Source organism: Camelus dromedarius, chromosome 20, assembly GCF_036321535.1.
Source record: "Camelus dromedarius isolate mCamDro1 chromosome 20, mCamDro1.pat, whole genome shotgun sequence".
NCBI classification, from domain to species: domain Eukaryota; kingdom Metazoa; phylum Chordata; class Mammalia; order Artiodactyla; family Camelidae; genus Camelus; species Camelus dromedarius.
In genome coordinates this window covers 33294126-33310243 of record NC_087455.1, presented here as the reverse complement: position 1 = coordinate 33310243, position 16118 = coordinate 33294126, and the positions used below count along the sequence as shown (strand labels likewise).

At 49.8% G+C, this 16118-nt stretch overlaps 1 protein-coding gene across 3 annotated transcripts in view; it reads left to right on the top strand.

The window, feature by feature from the left end:
* Positions 1 to 10710, top strand: part of PTDSS1 (phosphatidylserine synthase 1) — a 59886-nt gene extending 49176 nt beyond the window's left edge. For all 3 annotated transcript variants that reach the window (XM_010981916.3, XM_031439359.2, XM_031439360.2), the window contains 4 exons: positions 1399 to 1498; positions 6996 to 7064; positions 7733 to 7802; positions 9640 to 10710. In XM_010981916.3, coding sequence (XP_010980218.2) covers positions 1399 to 1498; positions 6996 to 7064; positions 7733 to 7802; positions 9640 to 9749 — 349 coding nt within the window. In that variant the 3' untranslated portion in view covers positions 9750 to 10710. The remainder of the gene's footprint in view (positions 1 to 1398; positions 1499 to 6995; positions 7065 to 7732; positions 7803 to 9639) is intronic.
* Positions 10711 to 16118: the final 5408 nt, after the last annotated feature.

Here is a 16118-nt window from a genome sequence, read left to right as displayed (position 1 = left end):
CCATCCATCCATTTGACTGTGGCGGTGACTTCTACGTCTGCCAGTGGGGAGGGAACCCAGGGCCTTCTGGGCCCCTTCCTGCCTTTGTAGAGATTATCTGTACAACAAGACCAGTCCCTGATTGTCCAGATTCCATCTCGGGGAAGGAACACCTGAAGTGGCGTCATCTGAAGCTGGCTATTCTTAGGCAGCCTTGGGATCCCATGACCAGCTGTGTCTCGATTACCTCACTTGTTCTTATCTTTAAGCTCTGATCCTTAATAAAGGTCTGATTTTAATATTTATAAATGAAGATGTAGAATACAAGATAGGCTTTTTTCTTTGATGTTTTAATTGAAGAGTAAAAACACGAATTTTTTTTAACATTTTTGTATTTAGCAAAATTGCTTATAGATGAAGAGAGGATAAAGGGTTTATATTGTCATCAGAACCAGGGCATATTAAATCTGGAAATTTCTGGATGGCCGGGAGGGAATGCGGTTGCCACTTTGAGTTTTTGAAAGACTCACTTGGAAGATTCACACATAACTGCGGAGGGCAGAGTTAGGACGCACGGGGAGAAGGAGGCAGAGACCAGCCTGAGACAAGGAACAGCTTCCTGACAGCTAAAGGGACTGAGCGGCGGAAGGAGCTGCCACAGAGATAGTAGGCTCCCTGTCCCTGCGAGGGCTCCGACAGGGGGGGTGACTGCCCAGCGCTGGGACGGGCTCTGAGTTAGATGATGCCAGGTGCCTCCAGCTGTGAACACGTACAAGTTGAGATTTTGGTCTATGAGGAAGGAAGACGTAAAAAACATTTCATTATTTCTGGAGCGGGTTAGGGGGATGAATAGGCAGGGCGCTGAGGGCTTTTAGGGCAGTGAAACTACTCTGTATGATCCTGTAGTGGTGGATACATGTCATTGTACCTTTGTCCAAACCCACACAGTGTGCGACACCAAGAGTGAGCTCGGATGTGAACTGTGGACTTTGGGTGACTGGGATGTGTCAGTGCAGGTTCATCACTCGTGACAGATGTGCCCCTCTGGGGGGAGACGTTGATAATGGGGGTGGCTGTGCATGTGTCGGGGCACAGGGTATAGGGACTCTGGACCCTCCCCTCAAGTTTGCTATGAACCTAAAACTGCTCTAAAAAAACACTCTGAAAAAAGAAGAGAGGAGTAACAGTAACATAAACTTTGTATTAAATCTAAATATGTAGTTACATATATACTGTATATATTATTTATTAAGAAAGCACAGTGGGCTGGAACAGTGTCATTTGGTGGGGGGACCTGCTGTGTTGGGGGCAGAAATCTTATGATCAGTTGAGCCTTTTGGTGGAGTCCTGCATCTCTCTGGTGACGCATTGTGCTCTGAGAAGATGGATTGGTATTTAACCTCTTGTTCTGTCTAATAGGGTCATCGGTTTCCTGGAAGCTATCGTTTGCATAAAATTTGGACAAGATCTCTTCTCTAAGACCCAAATACTCTATGTTGTGCTGTGGCTTCTTTGTGTGGTAAGTCATTACTTTTTTACCCAAAAGTGTTAGCTAAACTCCCCATGGTGTCTCCTAAAACAGAATGAAACAAAACCCTCTTGTGCACCAAGTAGAAATTCATAGACAGGACTTTCGACTTGTAATAACCCAAGATTGGCCCCTAGGCTGAACTTCAAGAATAAATGCAGGAGCATATGGCACCCAAACGCGGCCACCTTTGCCGGTTCCAGTCAGACGCCCCCGGTAGGTGTGTCATACCCTCGTTTGTTTCACCTACACGTGCTAAACATTCCAGGCCTGCCGTGAGGGGACAAGGACAGTTACAGTGCCCTGCATTACTGGAAAAGGCTTTATGTACAAAGTGACGGATGGTGGGTTTTAGGCCACGTGACATGTTTTTGAAGGTAATCAGATCATCGGTTTCTTCCCTGAAGGCCAACTTCATCAGCCGAGCCTGGGTGGAGTGAGCTTCCTCCTGAAAGGAAGAGCCCCAGGGGCCTCCAGCCCTGTAGTCCTGGGGCTTCTCCTTCATCTTTCAAATGAAGTAAGAGCTTACCTGGCTCAACATTCTTCTGTCGTCCTTTTTCATTTAATTGTTTTGTTATTTTGGAGAAAGTCTTACTTTACACTTAAGATTCTTCACTTTTACTTACTTGTCCTAAAAACTAACTTGGGCTTTTTTTTTTTTTTTTTTTAAATAATAATCATGGAAAAGAAGACAGAGTAGCTGGCCCCGCCTGTACCCATCATCCAGTTCCAATAATGATCAACTCCTGGCCAGTCTTGTCTCCTTTTATTCCGTGCTCACTCTCCCCACCCCAGATTACTTGGAAACAGAGCCATCTGTACTATTTCAGGATCCATCTCTAAAAGAAGCTAAGAATACTTTTTTGTTTAATGCAATCACTGGACCTTTATCACATCAGAAAAAGAATGAATAATTCTTTAATACTGTCAAATAGCTATTCAGTGTTCACATTGCTAATGTTTCCTTAAATTTTATATTTTTCAACAATTTACTTGAATCAGCATCCGCTCATTCACTTGGTTGGTGCGCCTTTCCGTCTCTTTTAATATAGAGTTTTCCCTTTGTCTCTAGTTCTCTCTCCTTTGCAGTTTATTTGTTGAAGAAATAAGCTCTTTTGTCCTGCAGATTTTGCCCCAGTCTGAGTTTTTCTGATTCCAGCCTTACTGTAATTTAACAGGTGTCTCTGTCCTCAGTATTTTCTGTAAATCAGTAGCTGGATCTAGAGGCTAAATCAGATTCAGGTCTAATTTTTTTTTTCCTTTTGGCAAGACTAAACTTTGTATTTCTAAAGCGTTTCTTACTGCCTTTCGTGGTGTCTGTTTTTAGGGTTACTTGTTAGAAATCCTGCCTATCAGGGCGCCTTGAGCCTGTTCTGTCCTGTCTTGAACAGTAAGATGGAATAATGACCTCCTTTGTGCTGAAACTCCACAATGAATTTTTTTCTGTCACAGACGAGATACAGGGGCTGGTTAGGGGAGTGAGTCAGATGTGCAGGGGACCTAAGCATTTCTCTCTGGCGTGTGCACCCCAGGTCTGTGAATTGTAGCGGTACCAGTAGTGAATAGCGGGCAGGACTGGGTGCGGCCCTCGCCTGGCTCCACCGGGACCACGGGGACCACGGAGAGGTTGAGGCGGGCAGGGCTCCTGGGACATGGGCAGATGGCCCTTCTCCCGACGGCCCATTGCGGGCCTCCCCCCTTGGGCGTCAGCGGCCAGAAAGTGCTCCCAAAGGCCGTGTCCAAGGACCCATCTCTGGTCGCCCAGCTGGTGGGGACCCTCCAGTCTTTCTCTGAGTTTTAGAGACTTTCCTCACTGTTTTCCTGATTAGGCCGTTTTGCTCTGCCTTTGTGTCTGTGTGACTGTAACTTTATTGAGGACCTAACCCGTTTCTTCTCCCATCAGTGTCTCCTTCACAGTCCCTTGTAAGTCCGTCATGGTGCTGGGTGCTGGTCAAAGCCGCACCTGAGGCTGGAACCACAGGTAGATGATGATGATAAGATTTATTAATGCCTACTATGTGCCAGACACTGTTCTGAGTGCTTTACATGAGTCGCATATTTGATCTTTACGCCTCAAGGGGAGATACTTTCTGACCTCTTTTTATAGATAAAGAAATCAAGGCACAGAAAGGTTCACTGACTTGCCCAAGGTCACACAGGTAGTAAGTGGCAGAGCCAGGGCTGAAGCCAGATAGTCTGGCTAAAGGTTTCTTGGTCCACCTCCAAGGAGCTCCAAGTGCACGTGAGAATGACACGTGCAAACTACTGATGTGCAAATACCGTAAAAGATGCGTGTGCACGGAGGAACTCTGGGGAGAGCACCAGGCCAGCCAGGGGTGAAGCTCCCAGAGGCAGTGTGGAGCAGAGTCACGGGGACCGTGGTGAGCGGCTCCCCCGCCTCTCGGGTGCCCCAGTTGAGCAGGGTCACGGGGACCATGGTGACCGGCTCCCCCGCCTCTCGGGTGCCCCAGTCTAAGACCGAGGCCACTGCTCCCTCTCCTCCGTCACTCTTCACGTCGGGGGGTTATCAGACTCTATTCCTCCCCCCAGGGAACCCCCCTCCATCCCTGCCCACCACTTCTGCTGCTGTCTAGACACCGTTTCTCCAGGGCAGGTCCTGAAAGAGAGGCCGTTAGCTGGGGTGATTAGGAGTCCCCACTGCCTTGCACATTTACCAGGAACAGTGGAAGCAAGGTCCTGGCACATTTTTATATTCATGGACTTTATTAAAGGTCGAGACTGGTCTCAAACTTAGAAGTGAGGTGAATCTTATTCAGGAAGAGAGTGTAAGTTACACCACACTGAGAGAAGCAGAGCCCTGAGTTACTCTCCCTGCTTAGGAAGACAGCGTCCTCGGAATTTGAGACGAATTTGGAAGCAGAGCTCCCAGAAGCACGCTGGGTAACAGGCTGCTCCAGCAGCAGCTGTCTGACGGGTCTTGGTGAACGTGATGCTCGTTACCATGACCTGGAAGCCACACTCGGGCTTGTGCGCTTGCCTTGGCTCATAGCCCACACGTTTCTCTATTTCTTTTTCCTTCCCGTCCTTTAAACAGAATCTGCACAATTGCTCTTTTAAATCTAGGCCTTGACATTTGAAGTGGGTACGGCCCTAGATTTCCACCGGTGTGATTGCAAACCCATAAATGACAAGCTTTTGCCCCCGGGACAAGTGCAAAATGGGCCTCTTGTACCCAGGTGAAGTGGTAAAGTCGGCAACCTCAGCAGGCCCTTTGCATGGCGATCATGATGATACATACATAAGCCTGTTGCTCCGCACCTGCCAGTGTTTGCCTACCCTCCCTGGGAAGGGAGAGGATGACCCCCGCGCTCCTGCCCTCTGGTGGCTAAGATGGGAAATGACAGTCGCCTCAGCCCTCAGGGCTCCCTTGGTCCAGCGGAGTGACAGGTCTCTGGCCAACCTGCCTCCCTACCCTCACCGCAGAGCCACTGACTGGTCCGCGGAGGTGGCCCTGCCCTCCCTGTCTCCCCCTCCCTGTGTGAATCCTAGGCCGACCTCTTCTCTTCTTTGTTAAGGAGCCAACACATACATAGGCTTACACACTGCAGGTCCTCTAGTCTTCCCACTCTGGCCACGCCGGGAAAATGGCACCTTTAATGGTGGTGTTTATTAAGAATCTGAACAAGTACTGGAGTATGTTAAAGATTAAACGTGGTTTTCGTTTTATAATTTTAATGTATTCATTCATTGCCTAATTTTTTTCACCGGGGGATGTGAGCTTTTTCTTTGAATTCCTAGTGTATGCCAGTTTGCACACGGATTTAATATAAAACGAGCTAGTGAGTCTTCTTCTGTTCCATGTTGTCTCTCCACCATGCCGCTGTTCCCACTTCGTTCATGTGGAAGGAGAATGGCCAGCTGGAGCACTCAGACTCCTTCCTTTTCTGACACTGAAGATGACTCTGTGCGCCCGGCAGACCCTCGGTCAGTGTCACTGACGTGAAGGAACTGGGCCAGGGCTAGACTACAAGCTGCGGCGATGCGAGTGCACAGCCCTGCCTCCCCCGCAGTCTTGGCTCCACAGTCCAGACTGTGGGCTGTGCGGAGGGATGCTGCTGGGGTTGGCTCTTCCCCGTGATGCTTTTCTTTCTCCAGGAGTGGATGCGTGGACAGATAAATGGACAGATGTATATAAGATTTGTAGACATAAAATCAGTATTTGTCTCGATAGCCATCCCTGAAATTCGATCCAGGGACTATAAAGAGACCTGTGTTCTGGCTTCAGTCTTGCCACATAGTAGCTGTGTGTCTTTGGGAAGACCGTTGACCTCTCTGAGCCTTCACTGCGCTACTGTGAAACGAGGGGAGTTGAAATTAATCTTTGAGGCAATGCCTCTAGATCTTAAGTTATGATTCTTAGAATGGATTAAAAGTATGCCAGAAGAGAAGATTCCACCATGATTTCACAACTATTCCCACGGTTGGGTCAAGGTGATGGGTCCCTAGCAGGAAATGAAGTGGAAGAGATGGCGGTTAGACCTTGAGGATTTGCTGTCAGTGTCCTTGCTAAAGCAAGGAATTCTGAAGAAACATAACAGCAGGACGGGCAGTTGTTTTGTTTGGTTTTGTTTTGGTGATTCACTTACAGTCGCGAGGGGACCGGGAGGCCTGGCTGGAGGGCCTGGCCCCAGTTCCTCTGATAAAGCTCCTGGCTCCTTCACTGCCCTGTCCAGGCTGCCAGGAACTGTTCCCTGATTTTCAGGCTTTTGATACATTTTTAAGCTTTGGATTCTTAGATACTGTTCTTTCCTTAACTCAGAGGAAAATTTAGGGCATGACCGGGGCCAGTGGGGACACTGAGCGAGGTGGGGGTTATCCCGGCCCCGGGGTACCCATGGGCCACACCCTCCTCTTTTCACACAGGGGCTCACAAGACATTTGTTTTTCTTTCCCTGTCTACTTAACTGAGAAAAACAAAGGCAGCCAGACCTGGGGTCAGAGTAGGACCTCTGAGACTAAACAGCAGTGCCAGGCCCAGGGCAGCGGTGTCCTTCTGTGGGTGTCTGTCCTCAGAGCCCTCCACACCATGTGACCCCGGGCTGCCTGCAACTTCCTCTTCATTCAGAAGTCCTCCTCCCCTCTAAGTCCTCTGACTCTCTCCGGTGATGGAAGCAGGGTGCACAGTGTGGGCGATGAAAATCAGAAACGCAGTGTAGGGTCCATCGTGTCCTCTTCAGCAGGACCTGCAGGGCCGTTGAGAAACCACGTCCCACCTGATCCCACGTCGAGAGATGATCTTCATCCCGACAGCAGAGTCATGGCGGCAACTCTGGTCTCGTCATAACCCTTCTTGTTAGAGCTTCAGGGATGCTTCCAGCCATCCTGTGACCAGTGTCCTGAGAGAGAAGGCGGACACACGACGAGCCGTCGCGCCGGAATTCCCATGGAATCCCCCAGGTTCTGGGAAGCGGAACTGTTTTGCGCAGCCTCACTTATGTAACGGTTTTGTGCTGTTTTTGTCTTCTAGGCCTTCACCACCTTCCTGTGTCTGTACGGCATGGTTTGGTACGCAGAGCACTACGGTCACCGGGAAAAGGTACAGCAGGAAGGCAGAGACGGGCCTGTATTGAGACTAAGCCGTCCTGCTCGGCGCTGCAGCCCAGGGCGCGCGCCTGCGGGGCTGCGGCCAGGACGGCACGTGGAGAGCCGGGCGCCAGGCTCCCTGCAGTCCGAACGCAGCCAGTTCAGAGTTCGTTCCCTATCGCTTCCAACATTAGATTTTAAACTGAACTATTTATTTATGTTAAAAAAAAAAAAAGAAAAAAATTCCAGGACAATCCCTGGACCAGTTTTTGGAAAGCTGGGTCTTATTCCAGGCCTTTCACCTCTTCCCGAGTCCCAGCCTGGGGGTCCCACCCCGAAACTCCTGCCCCGCCCCCCTCATGGTAGATGTGAGCGAGCTTACATGCCATAGCAGTTTCATCAGCAGTAGTTTTTTTTAAGCAAAAATAGCAGCGATTATCCTTTATTCACATCTTTAGTCCAAGGAGCTAAAGGTGCTCTCTAGGAGACTTACTCTGCGTCACCCAAGAGATAGCCTTGACTTCCTAGCTGAGCACAAGCACAGGGAGGTTCTGTGCCTGCCAGTGGGGACCCCCCAGCCCGGACAGGCAGGGAGGGATAGCGCACCCTGGCTTGCTTGCCGGCACCCTCCTCCCGGGAGCACTCAAACTTCCATCACCAAGCCTGCCTCTCTCTCTCTAGACCTACTCAGAGTGTGAAGATAGCACCTACAGTCCAGACATCTCCTGGCCTCACAGAAAAGGCACAAAAGGTACCTCTCCCTCCTTGTTATCACTCTCCTGGGGCCCCTTCCTCCCAAGACCCAGTAAAGCGATGTAAGATCGGCATTTATCCTCTGAATGTAGATGAACGTGCGCCCCAGAGGGTCTCAAACCTCCTCATCGCATGTCTCCTGTTATTAATTAAGAAACATGCAAGGTGCGTGCAGACTCTGCCCCCCATCCCCAAAACTCACTGCATAAGAGGCACTGTGTGGTTCTGCCTTTTCTGAGACAGGAAGATGTGACGAGACCCCCCCCCCCCCCCCCGTCTCAGGCATTCTTCTGGGGGTGTTCTTGGTCTTGGCTTTCATCATCAGTGCAGAGGGTCAGGGAGATTTGTGTGCCAGGGGGAAAAGCCTTTCAAAAGAGGTGGGTCAATTGAACTGCATTTATTCAAGAGACAGACCAGAACAAGACAGGTTTCAGGAATGCAGTCAGGGATCTCCCACTGGTCCCTCTCCGAGGAGTGTTTTGGAAAGACTTGGGGCCACCTGGTTATTTTAAAAACTAGGCGTGTGGAATAGTGACCCTGAGGAGGCTCCACTGGACAGTAATTCCTCACAGTGATGAGCTGGCTGTGGGGCTTGACCAAAGGGAGAGAGTCGTGAATGCCAGAGATGAATTTTAACCCAGAGAATTGCTCAGAGGAACGGGGGCGCGGGGGTGGAAAGTTCTTCTGAGGCATTTGGGCTCCTGAGTTCGTCTGGGGTCAAGTGCATCCCAGCGCTCCCTGGGAAAATGCTCCAGAGTACTGGTCGCCCTTTCTGAGACGGTTTCTCCTGAATCAGCGACGTCTGTGAGATGCTGATGGACGTGGGCAGAGGGGTTCCCCAGGGCTCCCTTATTCAGAACCACCCCCTGTATTAGATCCATCCATGGCACTTCTGGGTTCTCCATTGAAAAGACTCAAATAAGTAATGGTAGAGATATATTTAAATGAAAGGTACACAGTTAAAAAAAAAAAATCTGAGCCCTGGAGCAGAGAACCTTTTGGCTTGGCCAGGGGTTGTCCACGTGCTCAGCCTGAGGGCAGAGCCAACCTGATGCCAGGAAGTGCTGAAGTTCTGACACACCCCTACCCCGAATGCCCACTCCCCCCACCCCACCCCACTCCACTTCCAGATCCACCCTCTACCTGGCTGCTGCCTGCTGATTGCCCAGCTCTCAGCCAGTGTAGAGTCTTTCTCTGAGCTCCAGAACAAATGATAGTGTAATGGACGATACTGCCCCTGGAGACTGAGCACCTTGGGGGCGTGTGGCACCGTGAGCACATGGCTCAGGGGCTGTCTGTCCTAAGCGCCAGGGGCCTGATTTGTCAAGGGACCTCCAGGTCAAGCAGCAGAGTGCTTGTACTGTCTTTGATTTTGTCAAGGCAAGAATCTTTCCAATTTAAGGATTTAGAAATGCCGGAGTGCAGGAGGTCCAGGTATGGAGACCCAGGTAATGCATCCTTTGGCTGCACAGTTAGACTTGACAATCATGCGGTTCATGCTTTAATTGTCCCTCCTTCGTGCTTGGGTGTCATCCGTACTCTCACTTCTGGTCCCCATCACCATGACCACCATCCACCCTGCAGTGTGAGTGTTCAGATCCTTCAGGACCCCCCGACTCTGGGGGGTGGTCCCTTGCTAGCTCAGTGCAGGGATTTCTGTGCCTTGATTTATTAAAGAGGCCACTAGATGGAGTGCAAGGACCGGTGGAGGAGCCCGCACTCTGGGCAGCCGCTCGGCGGCCTGGGCCGGGGAGCCACCAGTCAGAGGCCTCAGAGGCGTGAGCCCGGAATCCCCGCAGCCCGCAGTGATGCCGTGTCCTGATTCCTTTGGCCAGGTTCTGAAGACGGCCCGCCCAAGCACCCAGGCAACAACGAGAGCCATTCTTCCAGAAGACGGAATCGACATTCCAAGTCAAAAGTCACCAACGGGGTTGGAAAGAAATGAAAGACCCTGGTTAATCAAAGATGTTCCGGGGAGTGCCTAGAACTGGGAGGGGGTGGAACCGGCTGGACCTCCCTGTGAGGAGGATGAAATGCTCAGCGCTAGTGGGAAGGAGCGGGGGCTGGGGGGGGTCATTATTTGAGAGCAAAAGCCTTGTTTCCCACAGACCCGGCCACACCGGGTGGACCATTGCCTGGGGTCCTTGTCCACTTGGGGATCTCTTCTAATTTCTGCACTTGGCACGCGGTCACTGGTAGCGGTGTGTTGTGTTTGGAGGAGAGGGTAGCTATTTACTCACAGTTGCCAAGAGCAGCTTTGTGCTCACGTGTGTTGTAGACGCAGTGTAAACATCTTCAGACAGGGCATCAACTGTACAGTTCATGGACCGGTCACCAGGTTTTATTTTTCGGAATCTGCCTCTCTGACTGATGAGTTTAAGTCCAGGCCACTTCTCTGTCTTTTATTTTGTTGTTCCTTGTTCGTAAGTGAGGACACTTAAAAGCCTTCAGAAGCCACTGCTGACATTGAATTGGGGGAGGGCTCCCCTCTATTCTAGAGAAAGAGAAAGGAGGGGGCATTTGTGTTACTGTCTAGCCACCTCCTCCCCCTTTTAGGACCTTAAGAGACCAGGCAGAGGAAAGGTTAGCTACCTACACAGGATCCCGGGCTTCAGAGGGGAACCGCTTTGTTCCCTGTTGGGTGTCCCTTGTCCAGACCTCTCCACAGCGCGCAGGCGTGAGCCCGCAGAGAGGCAGCGCTCCGCGGCCCCGCCCCCAGCCAGGTGCCTTCTCCATATCGTCTGTCCTCCTTCCACGGTGTGTGGCTGCCACTGTCCTTTAGTCCCATGTGAGGTGCTGGTGAGTATTACCTTCCTCCGTGCCATGCTCTGCAACACCGACCCCAGTAGTTCACCACCTCTGGATCCCTGTTTTAAATAAAACGATTCACCTTAAAGCCCATCAAACTCTGTCTCCGCAAAATGCTCATTTCTTTGCATCTTACTGGTCTTTTCCACTATTTGTGAGCAACCACTGTATTTTTCCAGTGACTTTAGGATACTACGAATGTGTATGTGTTTTATACAGTGAGAAGAAAAGGAAAAAAATGTATATTTTAGAGGGCTTACAGTCCTGTTTCCTGACCTTCCTAAGTGATCAATAGGAAATGAACAAGATAGTCATGGCTTTTTTTTTTTTTTTAACCAAGTTGGATTTTTTTTTCTCTAACAAGTGGGCGGTACCTAGTTGATTTTCTTACAGATATAAACTTGATGGAAGCAGTCCTTTTGTTCCCTCATTTCACAGAGCACAAAGGTTTCCATGTCTTTTCCCCCTTTAAGGAAATCTTTAACCACAGAAGTGTCATGTTTTTCTTTTTCTGCAAAAGAATTCCCGGGTGAAGGGGTTAAATGAATCATGCAAAGCTAGGGTCACTTCCTGTGCTCGGGCCACTTGGTTGAGAGCCTCACGCAGACTTGCTCCAGCAGCCGACGCCTTGCTCTTTGAGAGGCGTCCCCGGTGACCATCGCTTGGCCGCCGTGGCCAAGGGGTCACAGCTCTGAGCTTTCACATGCCAGCCGAACGGAGGCCCTGTCCTTCCCGTGAAAGTACTGAAGAGGCAAAGCGGTGCTTGTTCCCTAAACCCACTTACATTTTTATAACCCATCAGAGAGGCCTTTTTAAACAGAGGCATGATGTAAACATGGTTTTACTTTGAAAGTAGATGAGTTTGTTTTGTTTTCCCTGCGTTTTGCTTCTCTGAATGCTTCGTGTTACCGTATGCAACGTCTGCCTCGACTTTTCCTCATGCGGGGCCACGTCCCTCCGTGTCTCCAGGTTCATTTTCTGTGAGAGCCGGGCCTGGTGCCCTAATGCCCCTCTGATCACTGGCCTGGTGCAGCTGAAGAGGACATTTCCTTCTCCAAGGCGGGCCTGGGGAGGCACCTGACCGGCACACAGTGACTTGGCTTTCCTGTGGGATGCGTGAAAAGCAGAGTGCATGTGGGACCATCTTTCCTCCAGGGCTTTGTCTGGAACAGCCAAGGAAGTCCTCAGATGCTTTCTTTGCCCTTTCTCTGAGTATAAACTTTCTTCTTCCCCTTTCAGTTAGAGCCCTTGACTACAGTGGTTACAAAACCAGTGCCTTCCATGAGTGGCCAGAACCACAGCTGCCTTTCCTCTGAGAAATTGTGCTGCTGGGTTTGGCCTAGTTTTTCCACTCATTTCTATGGAAATGGGCCTCAAATTGATGGAAATAGATCAGAGTAGTCATTTAATATTAGAAACGATTTGATTGCAAATGATCTCACACTCGCCATTTGCAAACTGTCCTCTTAAAAGACACCGTTGCTTTGGATAGGATACGCGAGCAGTGCTGTATGCATTTTACTCCATAAGTAGCATCGTATTGAGCGTTACATGCTTTTCCCCCTTTGTCTTTTGGTCATTCTGTGGTCTTTCCCTGTGTCTGTTTTCTCCATTTGTAAAAACCTTGGATGAACTGCTCCCACAGCAACGCTGGGACACTTCATTGACCTGTTCTAAGCAGTTTGATGATAAAAGACATCCTATAAACGCGTCTTAGTTTCACTATGACTGCTTCTGTAGGGAACTCATGGGGGAAGTACTCACCTAGGAGAAATAAACAAAATTCTTTACCAAATACATTAGGCACAGCCCTGTTGGTCCCGCCTCCCCCCAGCCACAGCCACTGTACGGCCTCTCTAAGTGATACCTCTTTTTGTCAGGGGTCTTCCTTTGGAATCGGACCCTTGGGTGGTTTTGTTTGTTTATAGCAGTGCACTGGGTCAGCCCTTACAGGGAGAGGCTAAATGCAGGGTGGAAAAGAAAAAATTTAACCCTTGGAAACCAGAGGAAGTGAGCACTTTAAACAGGGGGATTAACTTGCATGCTCTTTGAATTACGCTCAGTGACCACTGCTGAATTCCTGGGCCCACCGCGTGTTCACCAGGTGGGTCTCATTTATGGAGTTCTTACTGCTAACGAAAACTCGAGACCCCCCAGGTAGGCAATTGCAATCCTCAATGCATTTCCCACTTTTATGATTGAAATCAGGACGTGACGAGAGCCAGGACTTCTGTTCATCAGTTTTTCAAGTGCATCTCTGGCCTCATGTGTGTACACTGTAAGGGTTATGTTTGAGATTTGATTTTTTGCAATTTTCAGCATCACTGATGGCTAAGACCAACAGGGCTGCCGAGTCCTGTTGCTAGCTCATAATGGACTTTTCCAACATTTCCCTTGATCACATTTTATTCTAAACCTGATGTAAAAATTTATGAAAAATTTTAATTGAATTCTGACATTATCTTTGATGCAATAAATACTTACGGCTTTTTTTTTTTTAATTTTGCTATCTTCTGTGAATTTAAAGGAATTATTTATTATTTATTAACCAAAGAAGGGGGGAAATAGTTGGATTGTGTTTGGGGTTTTGTTTCTGTTTTCAGCGGGTGGGATGCCGAAATGTAAAAATCTTCCTTGTCTCCTGTGCTTACTAATGACTGTCTTTAATCCATTTCAAAATGCATCTGCAGTTTTGTCTACCTTGACGTTCCCTTTCTTGAACCTTTATTGGGTAGGTTCTAAAGCTGCCTGTCCTGTGAGAAGTTATTTGTTGTCACAGTCTCACACTGTCAAGGGTTTGCTGCAGGTCCAAGGCTTCACGTGGCTAAGCTTTAGTGTATCCATCGAGATGCTTTGGTTGAAGACTGGTCTCTGTGGCCAGCACCTGTTTGACCCAGAGGGCGGGGGAGAGTGACAGGCAAGCTTCCTGCCCACAGTGCTGGCTTTTAAAAGGGCCTCCTACTCCTCAGCACTGTCCTTTTGGAAGGAGAAAGGTGTTGGCAGCTCCATCCCTGTCTCATAAACCCAGTGAGGACGGTACACCATTCAGAAAATAGAATTTGCCCAAGAGTTTTGCTTTCACAGCTGATGCAACCAACCACCCAGCCTCCTTAGCCATTCTTAGCTCATGCTTGAAGCTCTTGTGCCCCAGGTTTTTGTCTGTCTTGTTACTGAAATGCTCGGAAACATTGTTCTCCGAGGGCTTGCAAATTGTGGGCACCGATAATGCCTCAAATGGCAGGAAGGTTTTCTGCGATCTGCCTGGCTTCCTGCCCCTCCACACAGTCTCCCCAGGCCTGGGGTCCCGTTGGTCCTATGTAGGGTGTGTCCCTTTTCTGGAGGTTGAGTAAAGGGGACCATGTGTGTGGCTTTACAACCACAGGAAATAAGGTTTGTTTGCCTTTAAAAGAAAAGTAGATAAATCTGAGACCAAAGACCTGAAATATTGCATTCTCATGTCTGAAGTATACACAAAATAGCCTTAATTGCAGTGTCAAACTGCAGGCAGCATTTACGGGACAATCCATACTGGGAGATCTGGACTGTAAACCTTACTGCTCCCACTCGCCTGACTTTCTCATTCCAACAGTACACATCACGGGCTGATTGGGTATTTTATGGGTGCAGCCTGGGAAAGGCTTCTGAAGGTTCCCTAGGTTTCAAAATGTTTAGAATCCTCTTACCTTCTCTAAGAGAGGATGAAATCCAGGCCAGGAGCAGGGGGATGAGTGCACCGGGGCCACTGCTAACAAATCTTCCAGACAGAAGCATTCGGAGGACTGGGATCTTTCCTTCCAGAAAGACCTCTGGATGGGGCTCTTGGGCCCCCCTCCCCCCTCTGAATCTCCCTAGTGGCCACCACAGCACTCAGGGGCTTTGCGAGAGAGCTGAATGCCGGAGCGGCACTTCCAGCTCCAGGGAAAGGATGTCCCGGAGACCCTACCCCACATCCCCGTGTGTCCAGCACCGGATGTACGTGCGTTCTTCAATCCTGTGAGTTCTCAGTGTTATCCTGTCTTCCAGGGTTCTAAGGCTTAGGTACTTGCCCTAAGAGCACACAGCCACTAGGGGGCATCAGGTCCACCCAGAGCCTCGTGCTTTCTCCGGTTCCAGGCTCCTTGTACACATCTTAAGCCCCATTAACAGACTCAAGTTTCCACCTGTTTCTCCCCCTACCCTGCACACTGCTGCCCTGCTCCCAGCAGCCTCAGCAAATGCACAGCGAGGAGTCCCTGGGGCGCACAAGCCTCTTCTCTCCCCCCCACCCCGATGCTTACTTTGTCAGCTGTGGCCACGGTGTGATTTCAGCTGGTTGCGTGGTTGGTGGAAGAGAACTGGTGTCTTGTGCTCTTCGAAGCAGGGTCCCATCTCTCCATCAGGTTCTCTTCCTGATGTCTTGATATATCCTGCAGACTGTTGGAAGGCAGCTCCTCCTTCCTGGAGCCGCTCCCTCTGCCCTCAGGAATCCAATTTACGATCTGGCCAGGCCATAAACCTCTGTTCTTCCTTCACTTCTGAAAAACAGCAAAGTATGGGAAAGAATGTAAATTATAAATACTGAATTCCTACAGTCAGCAATAATGTAATGGCCTGGGTTATGTTTTGTGCTTTTTTTCTTTAATATGGTATCCATATGGCTTTAATTTCAAAGGGCCTGGGTCCCCCCACCTACCTCCACCACCACCACCACCACCACATTTCTAGGGAGAACAGATAACAGTGAAATGTCCTGCTGAGCTAGGGTGTTTTTCCAAAATGAGAAACAGCATTTTCTGATGAGTCACTGGCCAAGGACTGAAATGCCGCCGTTCACAGAGGGATGAGGCTGTAGGTGACCCTGACACCTCCATACTCGTCAGCCCGCTGACCTGGTAGCTCGGCTCCAAACCAACCCTGGTGTTCTCACTTGGCAACCCCCACCCCCGAGTCTGACTCTCCAGGAGGAGGTTTTCTTGTAAGGTTTTTGAAATTCTCTAAACAGTCAAGGTCTGCTGACTAACTGGGATCAGATGTCTTACCACTGCTGTGAGCAGTGAAGATGGCCACCAAGTCATTCCGAAGGCTGGACAGTGGCTGGTCTGCATTTTCATCGCAGCCGTGGGTCAGCTCCAGGCTGCGATTTCACGGGCTGGGCAGAAGCCGTTCCCCACTCTGCTGAGGCAGGAGGGAGCCGCTGGTCGCCGCGTGAATTCCTGCTGCCTGAGGTTGCTGTGTTGGTGTTCAGCATGTTTGCCCTTAAACCCAACCTCATCCCAGTTCAACGTGCTGGATGGAAGCTGCAGAAACACCCAGAATCTCAGAGCTCCCAAGCTACCATTAGAACAGCCCGAGTCTGCCAGAGCATCTATTCAGGGCCATAGGGTTGTGTTTTCCTTCGTGTGGTCAGGAAGTCCGCTGACCAGAGCAGCGTGCGTGAGGACATGATGCTTGAGGCCACAGGCGTGTCCACCCACAGAAATACACAAGCTCACAAGCCTCGACTCACTCCCACACTCGCCTTCATGTC